A 16,463-nucleotide genomic window follows, 5' to 3' on the forward strand; every position below is an offset into this window, starting at 1 on the left:
CACATGGCGCTGCCCATGTCAATAGAACATAAGACACCTGTGCCTTGTGACAGGGCTTATACCGCATCCTCAGTCTGGGCAGCTTCACATTCCAGACTGTCCAATTGTCCCAACTCCTTTCTTTCCTCCTCTCCCTTCTCCCTAATCACCTTCCTTTTTGATGTTCCTCCTCAGATCTTTCCATTCACTCACTATGTCCTCCTTGTTGCCTGCAGCGACGGCTGGGCAGACCGTGACGAGGTGGTGGAGGGCTACGAGCAGGAGGCGGAGGGAGGGATCACCATGAAGCTGCAGTCGGCGGTGGTCAAGTCCTTCGATGACTACTTCCTGAAGCTGGACCTGGACACCAACACCCGCAACCCCTGGTTCCCCGAGTTCTGGCAGTACCGCTTCCAGTGCCGCCTGCCGGGGCACCTGCAGGAGAACAAGAACTACAAGAAAGTCTGCTCCGGTGGGTGGCAACACTGAAAAACTGGTCTTCTGTTTCTGTTGTGGAGCAGTGGGTTTGTTTGTGAATAGGATGGACATTTTGTACACAAACAACCCCCAAATGAATATAGGAAAACGTAGATGTATTTCTCATGTATTGTTTCCAGGCTTTGTCCTCTAGTCTTTTGTCTAGCTGCCAGAGAGAGGAGAGGGTTATTTGACTGGATTCCACAACTCAGAATAATAATAACAAATACTGTATTTTCTCCTCCCTTTTCCTCCCTGAATATTCTCTCTGCTTGCCCACTAAAGGTGATCACGGTAAATTGTGTTGTTGATTCAACAAAGTGTTTTAACTGTAATTTAAACGGATCCATAAAACGGAATACTAAATCAAAATCACATTAAAATGCATCGATCAGCATGCTTTCAGTCAAATGATAAATGAGAACAACTTAGTGGTTTGTAGCTATGATAGATGTTTAATTTTTAAGATAGTCTTCTTAGGACAAAATTGATTGGAACCACTCTTGATTGTAGAACTTTAAAAATGGCGAGCCACCAAAGAGGAGGTGGAGATATGGTTGCTTTTCGACTATCTGTTGTTGTTCTCAATTACATTTTATACTTCTTTCATTACAAAGACCTTCAGGGTGGTAAGTCCACACTTCTAGTGATGGCTTGTATTGCACCTACTACACCTGCACTGTGTAAAAGCATTTCACTCCTCCGATGCAGGAAGAGCTTGACTGATGCTTTGCTGATGGCAGCACTGCCTTGCCTTGTTTAAGGGAGATAGCTTGATATTGGCAGTTTCAGGGTCGCGTCAGTCAAACTCTGCTGTGAAGCACTGGGCTTGTTTGTATGGGCAAGAGAAAAAGATATACACTTGTATGGACAGAGGAATGGCTCACCCAGCACGTTGTTCACCCAAACCCCTGAAACACTGCGGTTCAAGACCAAGATGGTATTGTTTGGAGATAGATCACACCCTCGGCTGCCATATGTGCATGTAGTTGTAGAAAATAAATGTCTGTTACTTCTCACATGCTTCACACATGCCATGACTTTATCCCCACGGTGCAGCTGCACTTCAAATACAGCACAAAACTGGAGGGCGCTCGGTTGAGTGCATACCTCCGCCACGGCATGGTGTTACGTGAATCCGTTTGGAACTTAGGTGCCTTTCTGTGATTGGCTACCCCCATTGCCACGCCTCCTTTTGGCCAGTGGCTGTGGGAAAGTTAATCAGTTTGTCCTTGGACCATGATGACCAACCTTTCTACAAGGTTTTGTGGCGTTACGTGAATGCGTTTGGAAGTTAGGCGCCTTTCTGTGATCGGACGCACCCATTGCCACACACCCCTTTGGCCAGTGGGCGTGGAAAAGTAATCAGTTCCAAGTTGGCCCATGACCTATCTACAAAGTTTCATGGTGTTACGTGAATCTGCCTTTTTGTGATTTGCCATGGCCATTGCCACGCCCACTTTTGGCCAGTGGACGTGGAAAGTTAAGGTCTTTGAACACACAGTCTGTTTTTTTGTATGCGTTTTTTAATCCGTCACCTGAAAATTCAGATGGGTCAAATAGCTCACAAAAGCCTATTGAGTGATGCGAAAAACGCAGAAAATCGAACCTGTTCTGAAAACCTTAATGACGGACAAAGGTTTCGGAGACAGCGTGTAAACACCAGTGACACAACATGAGGTCATATTTATTTTAAAACGTGCGACAATTTCGTGCGAAAAATTTGTGTGCAAAAGCCTTTAATCAGTGCTAAGCTGGCCCTAAGTTTCGTGCAAATCCATTCATAGATTTTTGAGATAGCCTGCTGACAAACAGACAAACAGATCAGACAAACGGGTGAAAATCACCGCGCCAACTCGGTCGGGCCGGCGGGCCAACTCCGTGGCAGAGGTAACAAACAAAAATACTTTCTTCAGCTGTATTCAGAAATCCTCTCCACCTTTCTGATGCCCTCCTCTTTCCCCCACTAACAGGGGATGAGAGTCTGCATGAGAACTATGTTCAGGACAGTAAGATGGGCTTTGTCATCAACGCCATCTACGCCATGGCGCATGGCCTCCATGACATGCACACGGAGCTGTGCCCAAGGCAGCCAGGCCTGTGTGAGGCCATGGACCCCATTGATGGCAGCAAGCTGCTGGACTACATCCTCAAAACGTCCTTCAGGGGAGTCTCAGGGGAGGAGGTCTATTTTGATGAAAACGGCGATACCCCCGGCAGGTAAGAGGATGACAGGGGAGTGTGGCTTCCGTGCACTGCAAAAAACCTCCATCATAACGAGTCAAAGTCTATTCAGTCGTCAATTTTTTTTTTGTCACTACCTTGAAACAAGGCAGAAAAAGATAGAGCAGTTAAAAATCGTATGGTTTTATTGGTTAGGAAATAAATACAAACTCACATTTATGCCTACTATTGCACAGCTCATTTCACGGGAGGAAGCGGGGAAAGAATGGATTTCATATTAATTATAATGTGTGAAGTGGGAGAGTGAGAGCACTCTCCCACTCATTAGTGCACAATGCACATGCACACACGCACACACACACACACACACACACACACACACACACACACACACACACACACACACACACACACACACACACACACACACACACACACACAGATCTTGAGTGTAATGGATTTGGACTGGAACCGATTCGGTGTATATCGTCCGCTGCAGCAGTCCTTCTCATCTCTCGCCAGTCCAGCAGACAGCCCAGAAAACACAGCACTGTTCCTCAGGTAGCTAGCGGGGTCAGCTGTAGCAGCCAGAAACACAGTTAGCCACAGCCTGCCTGCTTCAAATGAGCTAGGCCACAGTGCGCCTATAGAGACACTGCATAACGCGTCATCATTCAGAAGCCACGCCCAAGACGGGGGAAAACAGAAAGCCCCCCTCCAATCCTGGCGTTCTCCTATGTCACGTGCATGGTTGCGTGTTGCACAAAAAGATTGTATATACGGAAGATGAACACATTTTTCTTCTCGCCAATTCCCAATGGCTTCCTTGTTTTGCTCAGGAGTACAAAAAAAACTTTAGCTGGCGATTTTTTACATTTGTTGTCTGCGCAGCCCACCACACAACAGCTTTTAGCTATGTTTAATTCAAGGAAAATGACGCTGGTGTGTGGAAATGAACGGAGCTTTTCCCCCGCGATGGGCGTGGCCTATTTCATGCAGTGTCTCTATGGTGGCACGACTCACCAGCTCTTGCCTATAACTACTCTGGAAGAGGTCACACTACAGGCTTGTAAGCTGTTTAAGTGACTTTGGATAAGAAAAGAGCTGCAGAATCGTTATCATTAAATTACCTGTCACTCGCCCCCTTCTCCCTTCTCTCTATCTCCCTGTCTTTCTCACACTCATCACTCCTACCTTTTCCTCGTTCCACTCTGTCTGTCCCCTCTCTCTACCTCGGAATTCTTTTTTTTAATTTGCTTTCTCACTTAAGGAACTTTTTTCCGCTCTTTATCTTTATCTCCCCCCCCCCCCCCCCCCCCCCTCAGGTATGACATCATGAATCTACAGAGTGTGGGTGACGGTGGCCATGACTACATACTGGTGGGCTCCTGGCACGAGGGCCTCCTCATGATCGACGACAGCAAGCTGTGGCTGAACAGCAGTGACATGGTGCGCTCAGTGTGCAGCGAGCCCTGCTCTAAAGGACAGATCAAGGTAAGGGACCGGATCTGTGTCAAACAGGATCAGCTTTTTTTTTTGTGGTTTGTTTTAGCCGACTACAGCGCCAAGTAGATGGGGTTGGCCACCTAGAAAAGTACAGTGACTTTCAGAAAGGCGCTGTCTCCTCAGTCCAAATGGTTATAAGGGAAGAAGCGACTTTTGACATAGGTTCAATTGGGGGTTCATCGAAGAAGTACCTACTATACTCCCAAATATCCCCTTGCCTTCCACCCTCCCTGCACGATGAGATGGTCAGCTAGTGAGCCTGTAGCTCGAGAAAATGTACCCGATTTGGTTCATCTGGGGCCAATTGTTTTCAGTCTGGCCATACAGTAAGTCCCCCCAAGGGAGGTGCATCCTCTCTCCCGCCTGCTCCCGCTCCCCCCCGCTATCTGCTTTGTTTCCTGCCCCACTTATCACCCTATTTTACATATCAGACCGCTGCTAAAAGCTTCTCTGGGAGTAGAATGCAAAAAGCAGCTGGCCTTGTTTTACAAAACAGTGTGTCTGAGGCTTAAGAGGAACAGTGCCACCGTGCAGGCACTTATCAAAAAGCATCTCATCTTTTACAGTACATCCCCTTGATGCTGATTGTTAAAGGAACAGTACACCCCAAAAATCCAAATTCTGTCATCATCTACTCACCCTCACTAGCGGAATACCCATTCCAGTGTGACTGGTGGAGGCTGCGCAGCCATTGTGCAGCATCGCAAATTCGCCCAGTAATCTGCAGCAGCCGTCGCAAATTCAGCCATTACTCGTCCCTAATTACCTAATTTAAAAAATCTGGCTCAATTCAATTCAATTCAATTTGATTTGTTCAATAGGGGACAGGGTACATTAATGAACATTTTAGCAAAATGTAAATGCACGACAATTGCAGTCACAAGACTGATTTTCATTGTTAGTCCCCCTGCCAGAAGGTACAGGCCTTGTGTCCTGATAGGGAAAAAGTAACATGGTGCAAATATACAGGATTAAAATAACATCTTATCTCTAAAGACAAGTGCAGCAAGAGAAAGAGAGCTAGCTAATACACAAGTATACAATCAGAATAACTATACTCTTAAAAAAAATTAAGATCTCCATCAGGTCACCCGCAGTACTTTACACTTCCTGAAATATTCAGCGTGATTGCACGTCAAATAGCTGTGGCCTAACACAATTTCTGCTCGCTCGCTCGCTCAATCCTCCACTCCGTCGTCCTCCATCAGTAGCTAATGAATGGAGCCCTCCATGGTGCTGAACCTGTGTTTACTCATTTTAGCCCCTAATTAGCCATTTTTGCCCATTTAGTGATCACTAATTGCCTTCCTGAAAAGATTCAGCCGAACATAATTTCTCCTGTGGCCGGATACAATTTCTGCTCACTCGCTCACTCACTCACTCACTCACTCGGACGCACGCACGCACGCACGCACGCACGCACGCACGCACACACACACACACACACACACACACACACACACACACACACACACACACACACACACACACACACACACACACACACACACACACAGATACTTTGCATTCTTATTATAGGATGCCAGTTGAAACACAGGTGACGTTTGTCCATATAACACACAGGGAGGAATTGCCAGCACAATTGGAGAGAACACCAGTCACCATTGACTTCAGTACAGTAACAACTGAGGTCAATGGTGACTGGCAACCTCCCTTTATGTTATATGTACAAACGTCACCTGTGTTTCAACTGGCATGAGGGTAGATGATGACAGAATTTCCATTTTTGGGTGAACTATTCCTTTAATTAGTTTGGTTGAAGTTAGTCTCAACATCAGACCCATGAGAGACCCACTACGTTACTGCATGCTATAGATCTCTTTCTCGGTCTGGGACACTCCTCGCTCCAAACGGGTTTTGGAATCCTGGCCAGTGATTGGTGGGTTTGGGATTCCAAACCCACCAATCAGTAACGACCTGTCAGTCATTCAGTTGTTCCTCAAAACACCAGGAAGTGGCACAGATTAATTTATGTAGTATGCAGAGCGCGATTCAACGTAATATTTGAGTCTGGGGAGAGACTAGGTGGAAGTATGATGTTTTGCTTGTCATGGTTTGACTGGTTGCAGTGACTGAGGTTGTGTGACCCCTCGTGGGCCTCTCTGTGCACAGGTGATCAGGAAGGGCGAGGTGAGCTGTTGCTGGATCTGCACTACCTGCAAGGACAACGAGTACGTCCAGGATGAGTTCACCTGCAAGGCCTGTGAGCTGGGGTGGTGGCCCGACGAGGAACTGGAAGGTAAGGGAGACCGAACCACACGTCTTGAGCCAATCTGCTATTGTTTTCTTCAGAAACACACCCTGATTTTACCTCTCTTTACCTCATCAATATCACAAATCCTCTTGAAACAGTACCTCATTCTCTTTCACACTTGCGAGCATCCTCCTCCACAAAATACACCTATTGGTACTTTCCATGCCGACACCTTTAGGTGCTGATTGTCACCATCCAGGTCCCCCCATCCTGCTTTCACTCGCCGTTTCCTAATCTCTACACGACTCTCCTAAATTGCCTATTTTTCAGCACAATATATCGATGTTCCCCACAGTCAATTCATGGCCTTCAGTCTCTCTTCGTGTCACCCTGTCCTGTCACTCCCTCAGTCATCACTCTTTCCTTCTTCGTTTTTTTTTTTTTTTACTTTAATCTCACTTGAGCTCCCCCTTGGCTGATGCCTCCACTCCGTCTCCACTTAGCTCCCCCTCCTCCTCCTCCTCCTCCTCCTCCCTGCTCTTCGTCTGGTTGTGACCCACTGGTTGTTTTGACAGCGATTTATAGAGTTGAGAGGAGCTCTCAGTTCCCAGGTGTAAAATCCTATTACTGCCATGAGCGGCTCGGGGATGCATTTCACCAGCTTGCCGAGGAAGAAATTCCCCCTTCGCTTTCATTACACGTGCCTACCTGTAGAAAACTGACACTCCAATTCATTGAGTTCACATTTTAGTGTAGGTGCGTTTGTTTGTTTATTCATGCGTTCATTGAAATGGGTTTTCATATTATTTAGTTGGGTCAGTTGTGAAGAGATGGTGTACATTAGCGGAGTGAGCTTTGTCTTTGAATTATTCAAAGGTCTATAGTATAGACCCCTAAGTATAGACTCTATACTTAGCGGTCTATCCTCAGGGGTTTGGCATGACAGTAGGGGAATAAGGGATTTGAGGATTGTGTAAGAAAGGATAAAGATAAGTGCATTTCATCTCTGCGACCCTCGTCTATTTGCACGACGGGGGGGTCTGATGCCGCGATATGCTAAGCTGGGCAGTCAAAAGAATATACAATAGGCAACCATATCGCTGCAGTGATGCTTTGCCTTGAAGTGCGCTTCAGACGCTTTCACAGAAGCACTTTCCAGTAACATCGCAGTGTAACTACTGTTTCACATGTGCCGTTCACATTCGCACCACGTCTTTTACATAACAAGAGTTTCCTGGGACACGTCACAAATTACAGATGGTGAAGTTTCGTGTGGTTTGACATATGGGGAGTTAGTATGCAATCCAGAAGTGGGGTTTCTCCGTGCCTAGCCTTGCCTGTGATGGCAGTGACTGTAATGCTATTAGGAACAGCAATGGGAACAGCATGTACTGTAATTGACGGGTTTTTAAGCTGGGGAAATGTGGGGGTGTCTCCCATTAAGATCTACCAACTTCCCGTGTGTGTTGGATGACAAATATGCTACCAGTGCGACATGATGGACAGAGTGTATGCAGCAGATGCACACACACACGCACGCACACGCACGCACACGCACGCACACGCACACACACACACACACACACGCACGCACGCACGCACACACACACACACACACACACACACACACACACACACACACACACACACACACACACACACACACACACACTCTTAGTAGTACATGAAGATGAGACAGAAATCTGACAGAACTGGAGCTTTGGGATATGTATGGTGTGTAAATTAGTTCCTGAGAAATTTGAGGCCATGTTTGAGGTGCTCTGATCTCTGCTACACAGCTCTTGACTTCCCCAGTGTCTCCAAATCTGTGCATTGCTTCCCACCTCTCTTGCCTCTGCTGCTGCTGCATTCTCTAAAATACAAATATACACAACAACAAAACAACAGTAACCTGACATCATTACTTTCCTTTGCTCTTTGCAGGCTGCCAGCTGCTGCCTCTGAAGTACCTTCACTGGGCGGACGTGGAATCCATCGTAGCAGTAGCGTTTTCCTGCGTCGGCATCCTTATCACCTCCTTCGTCACCTTGGTGTTCATCCAGTACCGCGATACGCCCGTGGTGAAGTCTTCCAGCCGAGAGCTCTGCTACATCATCCTGGCAGGCATCTTCCTGGGCTACATCTGTCCGTTCACCTTAATCGCCTACCCCACTGTGGTCTCCTGCTACCTGCAGCGCCTCCTGGTGGGCCTGTCGTCTGCCATGTGCTACTCCGCCCTGGTGACCAAAACCAACCGCATCGCCCGCATTCTGGCAGGCAGCAAGAAGAAGATCTGCACCAAGAAGCCCCGTTTCATGAGCGCCTGGGCCCAGGTGGTCATCGCCTTCATGCTGATCAGCGTCCAGCTAAGTCTGGAGATCACGCTCATCATCCTGGAGCCGCCGGCGCCCGTCAAGTCGTACCCGAGCATCAGTGAGGTCTACCTCATCTGCAATACCAGCAACTTATGCATGGTGGCGCCGCTGGGCTACAACGGCCTGCTAATCATGAGCTGCACCTACTACGCCTTCAAGACGCGGAACGTGCCGGCCAATTTCAACGAGGCGAAGTACATTGCCTTCACCATGTACACCACCTGCATCATCTGGCTGGCCTTTGTGCCCATCTACTTTGGCTCCAACTACAAGATCATCACCACGTCCTTCTCCGTCAGCCTGAGCGTCACCGTGGCACTGAGCTGCATGTTCACACCCAAGATGTACATCATCATCGCCAAGCCAGAGAGGAACGTCAGGAGCGCCTTCACCACCTCTGATGTGGTGCGAATGCATGTCAGCGATGGGAAGGCTGCGCTGCCCAGCAACAGCTTCCTCAATATGTTCCGTCGGAAGAAGAATGGAACTAACAGCGCCAAGTGAGTGACCTTTTATGTTGCTGATATTGATGGATTCAATGCTATTTCCTGTGGTAATACAGTGTGAAGCCTGAACACTCAAATGGTGCAGTGACCTGTCCAGTGATGTTCTTGAGGCGTGTGTTGAGTAACAGAATCACCTATTTTCAAGTATTGAATAGATTGTTATTTTTTAATACTGAGAGTGGCATGCCTCTTAACCGCCAATGTATTGTATATTCTCTTTTCTATTCATTATATATATTTCATTTCATTTCATTTCTATTCTATTCTATTCTATTCTATTCTATTCTATTCTATTCTATTCTAGCTTCATCCCAGGTCGTTAGAGGATGAATCAGCCACTTGAATTACCAGTATAAATTTTAACAGACGGTCTTATTACCAAAGGAATATATTTGAGTGTTCATGCATCCAAAATTGTCTTCCCAGCAGCCCAAGCTATGTTTAATTAATCTGTTATTGCTTAATTGTTTAGATACAAGAGCTATGAAGTGAATCTGGAGTGAAATAATATGACAAATGCCCCTCCCCCTGAGAAGAAAATGTTATCACTGAAATTAGGTTCTGTTTGATAGAAGCCTGATATATAATCCATGCTAATATCTCTATGATGATTAAAGTACTGTATAGATTTTACTGATCCTATTAAGAAAATAAAAAATCAATGTTTACTTTCGCCCAATATGACAAAATAAAAGGGCTGTACATTAAAGGGCTGTACATACAATTAGCCTTGCATAAAACCTTCTTGAGCTCCACAGCAAAGACACATGGACAGTTATGTAAAGTAAGGAGTGGGACAGGGTATGAGAGTGATCCTAGTATGTTTAAGTGTTGTCTCTCACCCTTGCTATGCTGCCTCTCTAACCTTTTCAAACGGGACAGAGTATTGTCTGCGAGAATGTAATAGGCTGGCAAATGTTTAGACGCAGGCTTATTCAAATCCTGTCCTGGAGAGCTGCACTGTCAACTGAACTTATCGACATACTCTTACTGTAGTTCTATATATAATCAGGGTGGGAAATTAAGACCACTTACCGGCCAAACGATGATACATTTTGTTGCTGTTGCAAGTATTCTTCTATCTATTCTCCAAATCTTATAGTAAGTAACCAGCCGTAATTTCCCACCCTGTAAATGATGAAGTATACGATGCTGCTCAGGGTTAGTCCTAAAGTATATGATGCTGCTCAGGTTTAGTCCTGAAGTATATGATGCTGCTCAGGGTTAGTCCTGAAGTATATGATGCTGCTCAGGGTTAGTCCTGAAGTATATGATGCTGCTCAGGGTTAGTCCTGAAGTATATGATGCTGCTCAGGTTTAGTCCTGAAGTATATGATGCTGCTCAGGGTTAGTCCTGAAGTATATGATGCTGCTCAGGTTTAGTCCTGAAGTATATGATGCTGCTCAGGGTTAGTCCTAAAGTATATGATGCTGCTCAGGGTTAGTCCTGAAGTATATGATGCTGCTCAGGGTTAGTCCTGAAGTATATGATGCTGCTCAGGGTTAGTCCTGAAGTATATGCTGCTGCTCAGGGTTAGTCCTGAAGTATATGATGCTGCTCAGGTTTAGTCCTGAAGTATATGATGCTGCTCAGGGTTAGTCCTGAAGTATATGCTGCTGCTCAGGGTTAGTCCTGAAGTATATGATGCTGCTCAGGGTTAGTCCTGAAGTATATGATGCTGCTCAGGGTTAGTCCTGAAGTATATGATGCTGCTCAGGGTTAGTCCTGAAGTATATGCTGCTGCTCAGGGTTAGTCCTGAAGTATATGATGCTGCTCAGGGTTAGTCCTGAAGTATATGCTGCTGCTCAGGTTTAGTCCTGAAGTATATGATGCTGCTCAGGGTTAGTCCTGAAGTATATGATGCTGCTCAGGGTTAGTCATGTGGATTCCTGCATTGAAAAATGATGATTTTTGACACTGCAACCCTCCAAGTAGGAGATTTGTCATCCTGCTGCTTTTAGTTTAAGTTTAAATTGAACAATTCTCAGCATGAGCACCTCTTTGCCCGTCCCTTCCCCAACTAATCATATTAGAGGCAATCCTAGCTCACTCTGCACTCAACTGTGTGTCATCTTCAGACCAGTTCGGGCACCACCGAAAATACATTGCAGGTGCATGTGTCCCATTTCAGCTCTCTAAGCACTTAGTTAAGCAGGACAAAATGAGCTGGACGCCTCCGAATACCGTGAGCGCGGTCATTTGAAGATCATAATGCTCTGTCTGCAGCACATTATGGATCTCGCTAGATATTTGTGAAGTGCACAGTTAACAAATGCAATGCTCCTTAGAGCTCACCAGCGAACCCTCGAGCACTGCTGTTAATGTCAAGTCACCTGGTCAAAAACGTATTTTGACATGCATCACAAATGTTGAAATGCTGCTGTGCTCCTGTTGTGTTGATGTTGTTGACGTTTTTGTCTGCAACCTCCTCCCCGGTTTCCTGTGATAGTAACTTGGGTCTTTATCTCGTTCATAGTTCTAATGGCAAGTCTGTGTCATGGTCTGAATCAGGTGCAAGACACCCTCCGAGGGGGGGGAATGTGTGGCACAGACTGTCTGTGCATGTGAGGAAACAGGAAGCCGGCACGAATCAGATGGCGGTCATCAGGCCCCTAACTAACACCCCCGACCCCCACAGTTGTGAGCCCTCCACCCGCGACCTTGGCACAGACCCCCACCTCGCCCAAGTACAGCCCGGCCCTAAGGCTCTATACAACCTAGCGGAGGAGGACGATGAGGGTGAGGCGGCACAGCGCCTTCTCTGGACTCCTACGCGCTCTGGACCGCCCCGAGGGCCGCACTCCGATTTATTCGATGAGCCGACTTCTTATTTGCCGAGCCGCACCACCGAGCACCTGCAGGGGGCGGTGGTGGACACGCACAGCTCCGGTGTCCCTGCGCTGAGTGTCAAGGAGACGATGCCCGTCGACGAGCCTTTGAGCCTCGCGCCCTCTCGGCTCCCCCTGGCTTTCGGAGGGGAGGGGCCGGAGGAGGACGAGGACCTGGACCTCTTGCACAGCTACATGAACGATGCCAAGGAAGAGGAGGGGGAAGGGGAGGATCTGACTCAGAGCAAGCTGACTCTGGAGGATTCCCTGGCTCTGTCCCCTCCCTCCCCCTTCAGAGACTCGGTGTGTTCGGGGGAGTCCGTCCGCGGCTCCCCCGTTGTGGAGTTGCTGCTCGGTAGCCCTCTGAGCTCGGCCTACACCTCGACTATCCTCCGAGACTTCACGAGCTCCTCGACACTGTGAGAGCAAAGTCGGGCACTGACACACCTGCTATCAGCACAGCCACATGCATTTCCTATAGCCTAAACACACATACTGTACATACAACATTTACAACAGATCGACCATTTCACAAGTTTTGAGTATTTATTTCATTGCCTTTTTTCTTTTTCTGAATTGCTCTGCCATTTTGCTTGCTCGTATTTTGCTACTCTGCTTTTATCAAAGAGGCGTTATTTCAAAACCAGAAGTAGGCTAAGACAAAACACCTGGAATCACACCCAGGAGAGCTTCTACACTCCTGAAGGGCTCGTCAATCCTCACAGCCTTTCTGTCAACTCTGACAACTGGGAACAGTGCCAAAAAGCGACAAACTACAAATGAAACTAGCCAGCTGACGTGCCAAAATGTGACGGATTAAGCAACAGCTCGGAATAAAGGATGTAGCTATTGTTGTCCTATTGTTGTGAGATTAAAGAGCTGACGTGAAACAAATGGAGGGAAGCCCGCTCGGTGTGCGTGCGCTGACACGAGCGGGCGGAGACCAAACTGGCTCCAAGGAGGACTGCAGTAGCTCCAATGCATTTCATGCCAGGTCTAATTAGCTGTGCTCATGTCCTACACGCTGCTGCACATGTACAGTACAGTTCTGTCCATGTGTGTAGCACTCACAGCTGCATCTGGACAAAAAACTATCCCTTTTGCCTTTTTTTCATTGATAAGACTCACCTGAACTTTCTCACTTCTGACCTCATCATTGCAATTTAAATATTTACAATTGCAGAGACAAAATTATATAAAAAAAAAAGTACAGTATGTTGGTCGAGTATTACATTCAAGTGTTTCAAGGTCTGTGCAACATTGCAAACACATTAGTACTTAACTGGAATTCCGCTGAAGACTTGCGCTGTATGATATTCTGTGATACAGTATGGATATAATGTGTACCAATGAAACTTGTTATCAACCTAGGCTACTTCCCTGCTTTCACTTTTGACTATGTAGCTGATAAAGGTTTGCTTGATTGTAGATGGTGGCCATGTTGTTTACTCAGTGTACACACAATCATGTCCTGAGAGCAGTTTTATAAGCATGATGAAGAGCGTGTTGATACTTCTCATGTTTTCTGAGTTGGCTGTGTCATTGTAATGGGAAACACAGTATTTGTATAAGTTCTCAAAGTTTGTAATACTGTTTGAACCATCGCTTGTTTTTTCACACAGGTGGTATGTTTGTAATATCAGTAAATGTTTATATATTTAGAATGTGAAGAAAAAAAGGTTTATACATTTTGAAAATGTCCCCAGATGTTTGTCAAGGAGCAGTGTGTTGCCATTGGTTTTGGCTAACTTTTAAGCTAACTTTATCAGTCGACTGTATCCTCTTGAAAATATTCAGTTGTGAAAGTAAGCAATGATTAGTTGCTTCTTGTAATGAGATTACATGTTTCAATTTAGCTTCAATCTTGTATGATAAACTTAAGTAGTTTACTTGAGCTTAAGTTTCTTAGTTCTTTATATAAGAATGCAACTTTCAAAGTAAAAGAATATACAGTATGTACAGTAACATAGTGCAATGGTATTGTATTTCCAAATGTTTTTAGTCTATTATAGTGTAAGATGTTTAGATTTTAACCAATGTACAATATATGAGGGTGCCACCTGTTGAACACTGTCAAAGCTAGAATGAAATAGGCCTTCATGTTTTGGGCAAGCTGAACAATGCTGTAAAATAAAAACGATTTATATTAAGAAGACTTGATTACCTCCTGCAATAGCAAGACTATGAGTTGGGACTGTATTGTCAGTAATTAAGTAGGTCTGCACAAACGCAACCAGCTGCAAGGCTTGAGCAAACTTACTCTAGACCAGTGGTTCCCAAAAGAGGGTTCGGGAGCCATCAGGGTTCCAGGAGTGGGTTCCAAGGGGTCTCTGTAGGAAAATGAGGAATAGTTTAATTTCACTGTTTTCACTTTCACTTTCTAGAAGTGGGCAGCAGATGACATGGATGATGACATCATAGATTTCAGTGACCCCATTTATCTATCATTATTGTTTTAATAACTTCACCCACAGTGTGGATAGTTATTTCCTTTTAACAGAGGCTTTCAACAGGTGGTCCGTGGCCCCCTGGTGGTCCATGAAGGCAGTGCAGGTGGTCCCTGACCATGCATTCAATGTTTCCATGTAATCTCAACCCCTTTCCTCACACCACTGGTCCTCAGGTTGCTTCTTAGGCAGAATGGTGGTCCCTGGGTCACAATCAATTGAAAACCCCCTGGCTTATAAAGTCATATCTGAACAAAATCCCCAAATGGTGCTCCTTAGGAGAAAACAACAAATCTCTGTGGTAGCTGATTGGCTGATAGTGGAAAAAGTAGGGACACCCTTGAGTTTGAATGGAGAACACAAGCCTCAGAATTTTACTACTCATTAGTTTCACTCAATCATAGTCTCACCCAAGGACCTAGAAGAGTCATGCCCATTGATTTTTTTAGGGGGGAAAAATAATGGCGGTCATTAGTAGTGGAGCATCAATCCCCTTTTCAAACATGTGAAAATGAAATGCTGTTAGTTATTATAGGCATATTTGCAGCAAGTTAGATACTACTTCTACCTATACAATGCAGCTAAAGTTAGCATTATAATTTTAGCCAGTGCTGTTATGGCAGAGAACTGTTGGTTTTTACAACCACTATCACATGTTATACTGTAGTTAGCAAAACACTGAATTCCATTTGATGTCTCCAGGTCAAGATGCAGTTCTTTAAAATAATTCGCATTGTGGATATAGTCTTTTTATGTGAATAACATTTTGGGTGAAGCAAGATTTCAAGCTATATAATATCAGTGTAGAAGCTAGTGTAGAAGTGAGTGACTAAGCTAATAACCATAAAAGCACAAATAATTGTCCAAAATCTCTAAATAAATATACAGTATTTACCCTAATGAGAAAAGGAGCAAAATATTGATGGTTAAAACTGAATAATGACATCACAAGTCTAATCCTAATGTTTAAAATGAGATATTCCTCTAAATCTGGCTTCAAATGGCCAACATTTTAGAAATAGTTAAATGGACCGATTGCTAGATAAATCAATCAATCATGAGTGGATTCAGCATACTTTATCTGGGCAGACTGATTGAAACATTGCAGATCTATTCAGACCTTAGATTGCCACCGACATTTTTTAGCCGGGGACCTTTGGTCACCGCTGAATGTTTATCTCTAAATAAATATACAGTATTTACCCTAATGAGAAAAGGAGCAAAATATTGATGGTTAAAATTTAATAATGTGTCCAAGTAGGGAAAAAGCTGTGAGACTGCGCCAACAAAAGGCATCTAAAAAAGTTTGGCTGGGTGCGTCGGTACAGAAGTACTAACAATAGAGGTCAAAGAGAATACCCGCACACCAGTCTGGTGTGCGGGTATTCTCTTTGACCTCTAAAATTTAATAATGACATCACAACAGTCTAATCCTAATGTTAATTTAAAATTAGATATTTCTCTAAATCTGGCTTCAAATGGCCAACATTTTAGAAATAGCTAAATGGACGATTGATAGATAAACCAATCAATCACGAGTGGATTCAATCTATTGAGACCTTAGGTTGCCACCGAAAATCTTTAGCCGGGGGCCTTTGGTCGCCGCCGAATGTCGCCATGGCAGAATTTTGACTTGCATGACGCCCCTGCAAAGACCCGTATTTTCATTGCAGGCTCCATTCGTAAAAGCCCTACTTTTTCATACATGTAGCAATCACAATAAAACCGTACTTGCCTTACACAAGGTTGTTGTCCGCCGAACAGGATTATTCGTGTTCTTAAATATTGCGTAGTTGCCAATTCCGAGCCGTTTTCTCATGCCAGAGCATGTGCGCCGGCACTGTCCTTTCCATTTAAAATGGCCATTGTTCTTCTTCCGCTTCCCAGCAGGGAAACAGCGCCCTCTCTGCTGTGGCTATGGGTGGGAAACATGTAATTACACAT

At 45.3% G+C, this 16,463-nt stretch overlaps 1 protein-coding gene across 1 annotated transcript in view; it reads left to right on the forward strand.

Annotated features, from left to right (window-relative positions):
• LOC310771683 (metabotropic glutamate receptor 1-like) overlaps positions 1-12,495 on the forward strand; it is a gene marked incomplete at both ends in the record, with an annotated part of 13,514 nt that extends 1,019 nt beyond the window's left edge. Inside the window, 6 exons of the mRNA XM_083664233.1 lie at positions 175-451; positions 2,430-2,676; positions 3,966-4,134; positions 6,280-6,406; positions 8,306-9,236; positions 11,721-12,495. Coding sequence (XP_083520359.1) covers positions 175-451; positions 2,430-2,676; positions 3,966-4,134; positions 6,280-6,406; positions 8,306-9,236; positions 11,721-12,495 — 2,526 coding nt within the window. The remainder of the gene's footprint in view (positions 1-174; positions 452-2,429; positions 2,677-3,965; positions 4,135-6,279; positions 6,407-8,305; positions 9,237-11,720) is intronic.
• Positions 12,496-16,463: the final 3,968 nt, after the last annotated feature.

This window comes from Poromitra crassiceps (genome assembly GCF_964638095.1).
Source record: "Poromitra crassiceps genome assembly, contig: HAP1_SCAFFOLD_1019, whole genome shotgun sequence".
NCBI lineage: Eukaryota > Metazoa > Chordata > Actinopteri > Beryciformes > Melamphaidae > Poromitra > Poromitra crassiceps.